General features: G+C 37.3%; 1 protein-coding gene across 1 annotated transcript in view; it reads left to right on the forward strand.

The window, feature by feature from the left end:
• The window catches only part of LOC124794768 (kalirin), a 2,150,963-nt gene that overhangs the window by 904,950 nt on the left and 1,232,348 nt on the right, over positions 1-13,665 (forward strand). The window contains exons 12-15 of the mRNA XM_047258392.1: positions 3,344-3,535; positions 7,462-7,593; positions 9,271-9,360; positions 9,941-9,970. Coding sequence (XP_047114348.1) covers positions 3,344-3,535; positions 7,462-7,593; positions 9,271-9,360; positions 9,941-9,970 — 444 coding nt within the window. The remainder of the gene's footprint in view (positions 1-3,343; positions 3,536-7,461; positions 7,594-9,270; positions 9,361-9,940; positions 9,971-13,665) is intronic.

The raw sequence follows: 13,665 nt of genomic DNA on the forward strand, positions 1-13,665 counted from the left end.
AATTCTGGGCACTTATATCCTCCCTAATATGCAAAATTCCTCAGGTAATACATTGAGCTAAAAATAACTGCTCTTTGGAAACAGTGACCAAAAACTCTTCATGATTTTCACTGATGTTATGAAGACATTCATGATAGCTGTTTCTGGTGTCAGAACTCCAAGTAAAGAATAGTTGAGTGCAAGGTGATAAACTCTGACAGATATATGAATACTCATCTAGACCCTGTGTATACCTGTTCTCACAGACTCGGATATAGTACTCAGACTGCCCCAGGGAAAGAACAGTCACTTGTTAACAGCAAAATTTGCCATTTCCATGACAAGTTTCTACATCATCAGTATTGGCCTTTGTTAACATGAATACAGTGCCACATATTTCCTTATGTTGGATATGCAAATTCCCACATTATAACTTCGAGATAATACCTTCATTAATGGCACAATAAAAATATTGTAATAGCTGCTCACCAGATATATATGATGAGTAAATAATTACTTTGTGCACTGTTTTGCCTTATCTGACGAATCAGCACTATGTCCTTACTTCAGTTTTAGTGAAATTTTCCTTAGATATCTTACCACAGAGTAATATAAGTATTCACAATATTGTACCCACACTGGCCAAAACAGTAATGTGAATATCAACTCATTGCTCAGTGTAGACTATTCACCTGTATCGACTTGCACCAATCCAGTCACAGTTTACACTGCATCTGCAGCAAGTGCAAGCCATGTCTGAAGTTCACAAAGCCACTTGCTGTTTAACCATGGCCCTCAATGTGTTTAGCTGACTTTGTTACAATACACTGAGGTGACAAAATTCATGGGATACCTCCTAATATGATGTCAGCGTAGTGCAGCAACTCGATGTGGCACGGACTCAACAAGTCATTGGATGTTCCCCTGCAGAAATACTGAACCATGCTGCCTCACAGACATTTGTAAATGTGAAAGTATTGTTGTTGCGGGATTTTGTGTATGAACTGAGCTCTCAGTTATACCCATAAATGCTCAATGGGATTCGTGTCAGGCAATTTGAGTGACCAGGTCATTCGCTCGAATTATCCAGAATGCTCTTCCAACCAATTATGAACAGTTGTAACCCAGTGTCATGATGCATTGTCATCCATAAAAATTCCATCATTGCTTGTGAGTATGAAGTCCATGAATGGCTGCAAATAATCAATGATTTGTTCAGTTGGATCAGAGAAGCCAGTCCATTCCATCTAAACACAACTCACACAATTATGGAGTACCATCAGTTTGCACAGTGCCATTTTGACACCCCAGGTTCATGGCTTCATGGGGTCCATGCCACACTCAAACCCTACCATCAGCTCTTTCCAATGGAAATTAGGACTCATCTGACCAGACCACAGTTTTTCATTAGATTAGATTGACTTACCACAGAGGATCCAACCATTATGGTTATGAGACCAGGAGAGGCACTGCAGGCGATGTCGTGCTGTTAGCAAAGGTACTCGGCTGGTTTTCTGCTGCCATAGCTCATTAATGCCAAATTTTGCCACACTGTCCTAATAGATAACTTCATCGTATGTTCCACATTGATTTCTGCAATTATTTCACTTATTTTTGCTTGTCTCTTAGTGATGTGTAGTCCATAGTGAGAAGCAATGCCGGAAATTTGGGATTGTTGGCACATTCTTGACACTGTGAGTCTTGGAATATTGAATTCCCTAATGATTTCCAAAACAGAATGTCTTATGCTCCTAGCTTCAATTACCATACCATGTTCAAAGCCTTTTAATTCCCGTCATGTCAGAAAACTTTTCACTTGAATCACTTGAGTACAAATGACAGCTTCGCCAGTGCCCAGCCCTTTTATATCTTATGTATGTGATGCTACCACCATGTGTATATGTACGTATTGCCATCCAATGACTTTTGTCTCCTTAATGTATATGTCACTAACATTTCACTCCATACAAATGTTTCACACATAATGAAGTAATCTATATATAAAGTACTGTCAGAAAAAAGCTGCATAAATATTCAGTCAGATATTGATAGGTTTTCAAAGTGGTGAAAAAGATTGGCAACTCACTTTAAATGTTTAGAAATATCCTACGACTCCAATATCTATAGCTCACAGTTGGAATCAGTCAGTTCATACAAATATCTGGTTGTAAGAGTTTATAGGAATATGAAGTGTAATGACTCTTATGCTTGCTCACAGGTAAAGTAGGTGGCAGATTTTGGTTCGTTAGTACAATACTAGAGGAAAGCAGTCGCTCTGAAATGGAGATTGCTTCCAAAACATTCGCGTGACCCATCGTAGAATGTTGCTCAAATGTGTGGGCTACCGACTAGGACTATCAGAACTTACTGAACAAATGCAGAGAAGGGCAGCACTATTAGTCAAAGGTTCATTTTGCTCATGGGAGAGTGTCGTGAAGAAGCTGAAGAAATTGAACTAGCATATGCTTGGAGATAGGTATAGACTGTACTGGGAAAATGTACTTACTAAGTTTCAAGAACCAACATTCAATGATGAATCTAGGAATATACTCCAACCCCCAACATATCACTCCTGCAGGTATCGCATGGACATGCTTAGACTAACTACAGTGTGCACAAAGCCATTTAAACAACTGTTCCTCTGGCATTTCATATATGAATGGGATGAGTAAAATCCATAATAAGTAATGCAGTGGGAAATACACTGTGCATGAACTCCACAGTGCTGTGCTGAGGATGGATGTAGATGTATACGTAGATACACTGTTTGATGCATACATCCTTCCTGTTGTTTTGGACTTCACATCAGACTTGTTTGGACTGTTCTCACTAGCTCATGACAACTTTAACTTTTCTTCCACTTTGCTGCAGTACAAGATTTGTACTTTGATATTTCTCATGCTTTTCTTAAAATTATAAATTGAAGCTTAGTGGCAGCTCCATTGCACTGTACTGCACCATTCACTTATATATATATCTCGTACACTCTGTCCAATCTACTGAAATAGTAGCAATGTTGTGATGGCTCAGTGGTTTCCAGTTTACTTTTCTTATCTCATAAATGTGATGAATGAAGTGTGGTGAACAGAAAGCTGGTTTCTAATCTGTAATGCATATAAATTTAAAAATGAGACTGTAATCAAAAATACGCACAATATATTAACAGCACATAAATAAAATGTACGCGTTTATTGTTATACATTGATTAATTGTAATCTCAATTAATGTTGAAACCGGAGCCATTAATTCAGAAAGAGTCATTACTACTCTTTCATTAAACACACCTGCCTATTGTTTCATGTTTTGAATAGTATATAACTTTATGCACAACCATGTTACTAAAAGTGTTACGTTTTTCTTCCAGAACGTGTATGTAAATATTAATAGGATTTTAACTGTAGCTTCCCGCCTAATAGAAAGTAATCACTATGCTGCTCAACACATTCGTACTGTGGCAAGCAGGCTTGACAGGACATGGAAGGAGTTTGCAGCAGGCTTGGATGAAAGAACATCTGTTTTAGCTCTTTCTGTGTTGTTTCACCATAAAGCTGAACAGGTAAGAAGACTGAGCTTATGAAATTTCTACTTTTTTGTGTTCTTGGTTCATTGTGATAGAGAACAATTCAGAGCTTCTGTTAGTATTTCTACATGGCATGTTTATTTGATGTGTTGTGGGACAAAAAGAGAAAATTATGTCAGACATTGTCACTCCTTGCTCCTACCACTGCAACCCAGTGGCCTAGTGCATTTGCTTGAAAGTATTTCATGACTGTGGAGAATGTGTTAAACATTTATAATGCTGAATATCCCTTTTTGCTCATCTCTAGTGACTTTCTCTTTTTCCCTTTTTTCAAATTAAAAAACAAGTGAGTAAGATTTAGAAGATGAGACAAGCCACTTTTTGTAAATGTTCACTGTCACATTGAATACTGTACACTCAATACTGCCACTTCCACTAATGGTTTCCATCCTATTCCACTATACAGCTGTTAACAGTTGACATTGATATGGCATTATTCAGATTTTTACTAATGTAATAATAAAACATATAATAATTAATTACTGTCACTCTTTCACTCAACAAAAATAGGAGCATGGAACACATTGTTTCCCATGTTTGTCCATGTTTCATAGAAATTTCTCTTATAAATTGTATCAGCTTGGGCTCCGCCACAAATTCTTAAAATGTGTAATCAGAATTCAGAAACACTGTATCATCATCCTTATGCTCCTAACTCTTCTGCGTAACATTCTTGTGCAGTGTTGCTAGAATGGGGGAAAAGTAGTGTGCTACTACTGTTTTGACTGTGGGACAGAATATAACTAATGGAATGATAAAAATGGAAAACATTTGGCCTTCAGGATTTTCCGAGCCATGGTCCACACTTTGCTAAGCCAAAATTCTTCATCCATCTTGATAATGTTGTGATGAAATGAGTTTCAAGCTTCTTTTTATTGGAAAATAGTAAGCCCAGTGTCATCATATTCTATATGATGTTACTGCCAGGGAATTGTTGTACAATTTCAACAGCCATGCTGGAAGGAAGGAAGGAAGGAAGGATGATTGGGTTTAACATCCCATTGACAATGACTTAATGACTTTGGGTAATAGCACAGTAATGCTAATTCATTCATCTGAGAAGCAAACTTTTGTGATTAGATCAAATGTGACTATATAAATGGTAGTTATCTTTCTACAGTAAGTAGGTACTATGTTTTGCATACCATATTTCACGGTCTTAAATATTATCTTTAGATTCTCTTATTGTTCACAGTTTATTGAGTCTCTCAGCAGTTTCATTTATTGCACTATTGTGATGGTAATCATAGTTTGCCATTTTTGGGACATGATATATGCAAGGGAACATTATAAGGGCTATATCTTAAATACAGCAACCAGCAGCAAGTACGGTATAAAAAGTTTATTCACATTTAACCAGTACCAGTTTCATTTTGTTGTAAATTCAGTAGTAAAATGAAAATAGAATGGTGCCCCAAAATGTAAAAAATGCAGTATTAAAAGAGAAATGCAATGAAATGGCCATACATTGTGCACAAGACTTAGTAATTAAGAGTTATTAAAACAAGAAAAGGGTCTAATAGAATTTACATTTATTATTATGTATAAATCATGAATAAAAAAAACTTTTGGTGCTTATATGGTTGTTGGAGTTAGTTGGACAGGAAAAGTCATAGGCAGCTTGAAGACAGATGAAACCATTATTTATTTCTCAACTACCTATAGTAGTAGACTAGTGACCACATCAGGTGGGTGCAGGGTGATGGGCATTGAACCCATGGTCCACAGTGTGTGATACGTAGTCACGAAGTCACCTGCATGTCCTTCGTGTGGCTCAACTCGGAAGCTGAGTGACCTTATGTTGAAAGCATTCCAGGCCACTGGTGGTGCAGCATGTGCTAGATGTTGGCATGACAGTGGCCATGCTATGCTGCTGGGAAAGTGAGATGGGAACCTATCCTGTCATGGTGAGTGTTCGAAGCGCAGGCATGTGGGGTGCAAATCCTGACCTCATTGTTTAGCTAGTGACATCTGGTGTTGGCAGACAACCAATGGCTCGGAGGCTGGGAGGACCTCAGTTTGACCCTTGTACGTTCAGTTTTGTGGCTGAGTGGCCAGTATTTATATGCACCAGGGCCTTTTGTTGTCAAGTGGTCACCTCTGGTGTCACATACGACACTTGCCGTACACCACCAAAAGTGTGTCAAGTTGTGGTACCTGCATTGATTATTGACCACACAATCATGATGCAGCTCCTAGGAGGGGAGTGTGGTGTAATGCTGCACCAGCAGATTGCGACAGGTAGTACACTCATGAAGAGTTCTTACCTTAGCTCACACTGTTACCTTAGCTCACACTGTTATACTGGCTTACACACTGGATTATCTTGAAAAATATGTTTGAGAGTGTCCAGGAGATTGTGTGTATTCCTAAATTGCTAAGAAGGCTGAAGCCTAACAACAGTTTCTTTTCTTTGCAATGGGAAGGCTTGTAAGCCCCTCCACTCAAGTGTCCCAGGTCCTCAGGAACTTGATAGTGGGCAGTCAGTCTTTAAACAAGACATCACTTTCAAGCAAAGCACAGCACTTGTAGAGTGCACATGTCTGTCTTCTCTGGCTTTGGGAAAAATCTCACGGTAACAAGATGTGGCTTAACATTGGGGAGACTAGTCACTTAGAAAAATATTTTACATAGGAAACTGGCCATTTATGCCGTTATTTATAGTAATATTGGCACGTATGTAATTTATGTGTCTTCAGGTGTAATACATACAAAAATAGGTCCAAGCTTAAAGATTTATTTTTCGTATTGAATTTAGTTCTTTGATGGATTACAGATTTTAAAATAATATGAAAGGAAGTGTAATTGTCCCCCAAGAAAAAAGTGTGAGGAAGTGTGTTATTTAGCAATTTCTTCCTCTCGAGTTTCCCTGAAATCTTACTCAGTCAACAAGTGTGACGTATCTGGAGCAGAATTACAGAAAACTAAAAACTAATGACTATATGCATGAAATTTGTCTGTGCATTCATATTGGCCCAGCCATTCACAACAGCAGCTTTTACATTCACTAATGTTTCTTTTGAAATAATTCTAGAAGTTGATTACAGAAGGCAGCACCAGTCAAGGGGCAGGTTGAGAGATGTCCATATATTGTTCTCATATGAAATGAATCCAGTTTTTGAGTGACAGGTGGCTTGCACATCAAGAAAATTATGGCTGACCTATGTTCAGCTGTGGTCTTTTTAACAGAAAGTTGTGGTCCACGCTATGTTCAAGCTTGGTCTCCCAAGTGTTAGCTGAAAGGCATTTTTTTCAGAGCATCAGGCTGTGAAATATTAAACAATTTTTAAAAATCCTTTGCCAGATTGCTCTTAGAACCTTCTTATACCATACTTGTGGCTGATTGATGTATATAAGTTATAATCTTTACAATGCTGCTACAGTTATGTTTCTCATAAAACCTGTTTCTGCTAAAGTAGCATAGTAATATTACTGCAGCCATTTACATTCTAATGCCATTCAGCAGAGTTACATTCACATGATTCCTTAAGGTTCTGCTTATTCTTAATACATTCCAGAATGTTTTTATTTCTGTTTTGGGATTTATTCATTTATTTGATTACTTATTTATTTTGGGTTGTGGGGCATCATAGATGTCATCCTCTGTTTCTGTTTCTTATGAATAATTTTTGGCTCATTGCACCCAAGTACAGAAGAAATGAACTTACTCTTCAACATTTCAGCAGTCTTCCATGTGTTTTACAAAGTGCCAAAATATTAGTTCTGTGCTGAAAATGATCTGTAATGACAATGATCAGTTTTAGTTCACTGGTCTGATGCTAAGGTTTATAATATTAAATATGCAACTGGAAGCTTTATTTTTTATTATTTTTCTTCCTATTGTACTCATTATTGAAATATTTCAAAATTTTGTTTTTATGCAGTTTATGCTTCCATTTCAGTATGTTGAAAATGTATCGAATTGGAATCAGGCCTGTGAAAACATGACAATACCAAGTGAAATAATAGTTTTAGAGACAGCAATACATCAACACCAAAGTCTCTATGAATCTATGTGCCAGGCATATACAGAGGTAATATTGTTTCTAATGTAATCTTAAATTTAATCTGCATTTTTATCAGAACATAGTCATTTACAGAATAAAATGATATATTACTTAAATCAAAACATTCATATGCAGTCAATTTCTATTGTATTCATCAGCTTCTTGTGAATATGAACTTATGCAATGTACATATTTATTATATTTCAGTTATTCCCACTCTTAATTAGTTGGTATTTGTATGTACTTGTAGGACTGCTTGGTTCCAGATGGAAAATTATCGCAGGCAAGCAGATAATTCTTCCTTTATAAATGTTATTTTTATTTTTTAACTAGAGTTCCTAGGGCAACTGTCATAATGTCTTATTTATTTGCATATTGTAGGTCAAAGTTTCAGTATTAGCACAATTATTTGTCATTCCTGTGCACTTGATTTTGCTGTCCTTCTTTCCCTAAGAGAATGGTGCTTCTGCTTGTATTTGCACCGAATGATCTTTATGTAGATATAATTTTTTGAAATTGAGATTTATGCTCATTAGCATTTGTTTTATGTAGTAAATGTGTTAATGTATTATTCATAGAATCATTATTTATGTTATATAAATTTGGTAGTGGCAAAGTGAGAGCTTTGCAAGTAATAATTTCAAAAACAATTACATTTTTGCTCAAAAAGAGGCTCAGCTATTAAAATTTTTGTGTTCTTACTATGCTTGTTGGCTGGAACTTTAAATTTTATTGTAAAGTATTTACTATTTGCACTTCTTTGAAAGAAATTATATTTGGAAAAAGGCTTTTTCAGTAAAGATAAATGTTTATTTAAGATAATACAGTGAATTATACAAAGAGGTTCCCATTCGTAGTTGAATGAACTAGAAAACAAAAATTAAGCAATGGGAACTTTGTGTGAAAGCAGTTATTTATGAGAAAAATTATTGCCTTTATGCTTATGAAGTATTGCTGTAAAATTTCATGATAACTTTCAAAGCCTCACAGAGTTACATTGAACAGCACTCTTTTAACAAGCAGCAAATGGTAATAAGTAGCATTGCACATCCTATAGACACATACATGTAAGGTATACTGTTGGGTTCTACACACTGAGGAGCATAGGATCTCCCAGTGTTTGCTGGAACACTATAGCATTTCCTTCCACATTTACCATTCTTTTTCATGTTATTATTTTCATTTTCAGGTGTATAATTCATACCAGGCCCTTCTGAATGGACTTGACATCTTGGTTCAAGTCTGCCACTGTTTCCCCTCAACACTCACTGCCAGAGAATGTGTTTCCGACAACAATGTATGCCATACATTCATTTCACATTAGTGTCTCTCTCTTTCTGTTCTCTTCCAGTTTCATTTGGTGCTTGATCGGGATTGGAGATGTATGGGTTAGATTGCATATCTCCTAACCTTTTGCAACAACTGTGACTTCAACTATTACTCATCTCTCTTGAATACATTCCAAGCTTTTTGGTTAAATGTATTCCGGAGTTAGCCAGGCAACTGAAATGAATAACAATTTTTTGCTTTTATTGGAAGCAAATTTCTCCCTAAAAAATAAAATACATTGACTGCTTAACAATATGAAGTACAGTGATTGCAAGAGGGTAGTGAATTTTGATTGCCTGTTTAGTGGGAGGTGTGTGTCTGAGAATGGATAAGCAAGTTATACTAATGAGGTGTTGGTTATTGGGTCCTTCACAGGTTCATAGCACTAGCAAAAAACTGCTATATCAGCTCGACCACCTGGTTCAGATCTGTAACCAACCTGGAATGGAATCAGCTCGGAAACATGTAGGCAACTTTTTCTTTCACTTTTCTTCATTTCTTGGTCATGATAGTATATTTATAGTATATATGAGTAACATAGCTACCATAGTTTTTTGCAGTTTTTTCAACTGTATACCTTTATGGCAACGAGGGAAAATGCTATTTGTTCTTGCTAGCTTTTTTTAATTAGAAAAATAGTTTTTTGCAGAAGTACACGTTCTTACTTTTTCTCTTATCTCAAACTATGGTTTATAAATAAATTTTTATGGTTATTATTGATTCTCCCGAGTTTCCTTTTTCAGTACCATTTTATATTTTTAAGTGGTCAGTGAGCTGTACTGTTAGGTTGTACATTTTAAATATGGAACGGAGTAGTTTTGTTGCATGATTTTAGGCTTGTCCACATTTTGAATTCACATGCTTTTTTAAGAGCTGTGAAATTTTACAGGTATTAAACCACTTTCATTTGACAAATGTTGTTGTAGAGGTATGGCAAATACTTTATACTGCCAGTGTTATAATCTTGATTACATTAGTAGCATTCTTTTCAATATTTAGAAATTCATAATATTTGTTTAGTAATTTGAAATATTTTTTATTCAAGAGTACAAGAAGAAAGCAGAAGGGGCATCCAGTAAGTTAAAAATATTTTTGTGATTTGTGTGGTACACCAGTGTAGAATCCATTCAGTCACAATTTTGCTGTTGCACTAGTTTCTTGTTTTGCTTGCTGTTTTTTACTGTGGTAGAAAACTGTCAGTAGACTGTGACACATAGTTTTTGACAATTTACTGATGAAATCAGAGTTTCTGTCTGTGTGTGTTTTGTAGATTATATTACAAATGTGTGCAAAACATTCATTTTGTCTAGACATCACTCTTATTTTAAAATGATATACTTACAGATGTATGCATTATACGCAATTTTGTGACAGTGTTTGTGCATCTGTCAGCCTTATTGTGGATTTTTGTTGTGTGAAAAAGGATACTGTGAGAGGCTGGAGAAGGGAGAAAACACAAGAGAATGTTATAGTCTGTGTAGTACAAGCAATTACAATAATTTTGAGAGACATTGTGGAGTACAGTATAAGGTTAAAGTTCTTGCCGCCAGAGAATTATAATGCACAAACAATGGAAAGTCCAGGAAGGTATAACACCAATATTATGGACAGGATAGATTGCTACATACCACATAGACAAGGCACTTAGTTGCAGCCAGGCACAGTGAAAAAGATTGCTGAAGTATTTAGTCATAAGTTTTTGAAAGAAGTCCTTCTTCCGAAGGTAGAACTCACCCCCCCCCCCCCACACACACACACACACACACAAAAAGCACAACTTTCACACATTTGACCATTGTCTCCGGGTACTGGGTGGCAAACACAGAGAAGTGACCATGTGTGTACGAGTTGTGCTTGTGCGAATGTGCGTGAGTTCTACTTCAGAAGAAGGAGTTTGTCTGAAAGCTTATGAGTAAATATTTTAGCAGCCTCTTTCATTGTGCCTGTCCGTGACTCATCTCCTCTTCTATGTGGTGAATTATAATACACAATTATCTTTCATGACATGTAATGCCATTTTCAGTAGATGTTATATTCATAAGATAAAAATTAATTATTCATAAAGTAGTACCACATACAAAGCAATGTGTTTTGCTATTGATGATTGTGTATGTCAGCTACATGTAAGTAATGGCAGGAGGAAAGATAGCCATTGACCATACAGCTGAGGCATTGTGTAGCTGACAGGCACAATAACAAGTCTGGGCTATAGTGTTCAGTGGCATTCTCTGTTACTGGTTATGAAAGCTGATCTTGGCCACAATTTAATGGTGACCATTAGTGTGGGTGGGCAGCTTGTTGGTACTCATGCCCACATTAAAGGATGGGTAGATATTGTGGCTTAGTTAGTATATGATATGACTACTTCACCAGGTGGGCGTGTGCTTGAGGGGGCAGGATATGCGGGTGAAAGAACTGAAACAGGATTTAGTGGATAAGTGCATAGGATGGGTCCTGCACCAGTGTCTCTAACAGATGTAACCCATGTGACAAAATGCCGCAAGTAGGTGTACCATAAGAGTGGACCAGGACATTTAGTAATCTTGGCAGATGATTAAATACTTCTCTGAGAAAGGAGAGTGAAAGTTGGGCAATGCCATGTCAGAGGAAGATGCTAAGCTGTTCTGGTCTGGGATAATATTTGAAATAAGGAGGGCCTGTTCATTTGCATTTGATTAATTGGGGTGCATCAGGGAGGGAAGAACTTTATGGCCCAACTTGAATAAAAGAAGTGAACGAATGACATCAGTCATCCTGAAGCAACAACTTTTAAATGGAGTGATGTGTGGGGACTAAAAATTGTAGAGATAGTTTGAGGCTTGACTACAGTAAGCAAGTTGAATTGGATGTAGGTTGAAACAGTAATGCAGAGATGAGGAGACTTGCACAGCATAGACTGTCGTGGAGAGCTGCTTTAACCTGTCTTCAGACTGAAGATGATGATGACAACAACAGCAACAGTTATGTGGTTGAAGTATTAGGAGCATCCCACAGATTTGTTAGCGCCCAGTGTCTGGAGGGCACAGCTTTTCTGCATGGGGCAGGTATTGCAGCAGGTTTGGTTCCCTTGCATCCTCCCACAACCACCTACTCCAGTCCTGCCACTGGCAAAATGTATACTATTGAATGGAGGGCCACATGTCCATCACTTATCAGTTGTTGTGTTCACTGTACAGCTTTCTACATTGATATGACAGCTACCAAACTGGCTGAGCACATAAAGGGGCACAGACAAACTGTCCACCTGGGGTATGCCCAATAACCAATGATGGAGTGTGCACTCCAGCATATCTCTGGGGCTCTAGACAACTGCTACATGATACGAAGCCATTTGGATCCACCCACCCAACACCATTCCCTCAGAACTGCACAGATGGGAATTTGCGCTCCGATACATCCTTTCATCCCACCACTCCCCTACCTCAACCTGCATTAACCTCTGCATCTGTTACCTCTTTGGTTATCTGCTCATTTATTTATGTTAACACACTTCCCCTCCCCCCTCACCTGTGTCTGTGTGTATGTGTGTGTGTGTGTGTGTGTGTGTGTGTGTGTGAGAGAGAGAGAGAGAGAGAGAGAGAGAGAGAGGACACCTTTCACTTCATCTTTGCTCACCTTTCCCTTATAAGCTAGGTTGTGAGTGACTTGTATCCAGTTTTCCCTTCTTTTCCGGTTTATCCTCTCTCCTCCCTGATGAGGGAACTAGTTTCCAGAAGCTAAGTTTTATTATTATTCATTGATTTTGTGTGACTTTTGACAGTACTGAGCCAAGGTGAGAACTGGCCAGCCCATCTGTCTCTCTGTGTATTTATCACGTTTCTGTATGAGACTTCCCTTCTAATCAGTTAATAACACCTTTAGCATAATGGGCAAGGAATTGCTTGTCAGTCCAGATACAGCATTTACAGGTAGCTAACCCCTACTTTTTGGTGTAAAAAGGATAACAGATATAAAAGTGGAGGTACTGTTTGTTGATTTTATGTGCATGTAGGATATTATGGAGCCATCATGGAGTTGGAAGTCGATACCCAGGTAGGGTGCTTGCTGGGCTGTAAGGAACAGTTCTCATACATTTAGGAAAAATAGTTACAAGACTGTGATGCTATGAGAATAGGATGCCTTGGGCCTGGGTCCACACCGTGAAGGTATCATCTATGAGATGAGCCTGACCTAGACAAGGAGTTAAGCATCTTGTAGGGTTGCCAGATATCATAAAACAAAAAAGGGAGTGTCAGTTCTTTATTTATTTCTAACAACATTTTCAAACCTAGAATATACACATACATTACATCACACAAAACATTATATAGCCCTTCCATATATTTGACACTTGGAGACTGGCCACTTTGAAGAGTATTGGGCCTAGGAAACTGCCCATTTATGCCATTATATGAGTCATCACTAACATATATGTAATTGATTTACCTTCAAGAGTAATACGTATTAAAAAAAGACTTAGCTTCAAGATTTATTTTCTATATTTACTTCAGTTCTTTGATAATGTACAAATTTTAAAATAATGATGACAGAAAGTATAATTATCCTCCCAAGAAAAAAAGTTTGAGGTAAGTTATTGAGCAGTTTCTTCCTCTGGAGTCTCCAAAATTTCTTGCTCACTCAACAAACATGATGTATCTGTAGCAGAATTACAGTAAACAACAAAACCTAATGAGTACACACAGGAAATTATGTCATTGTGACCAAACTGGCTCAGCAATTCATGACAGCAACTATTTCTTTCACTGATGTTTCATTTGAAATAATTCTAAA

This window comes from Schistocerca piceifrons, chromosome 4, assembly GCF_021461385.2.
Source record: "Schistocerca piceifrons isolate TAMUIC-IGC-003096 chromosome 4, iqSchPice1.1, whole genome shotgun sequence".
Taxonomy (NCBI): Eukaryota; Metazoa; Arthropoda; class Insecta; order Orthoptera; family Acrididae; genus Schistocerca; species Schistocerca piceifrons.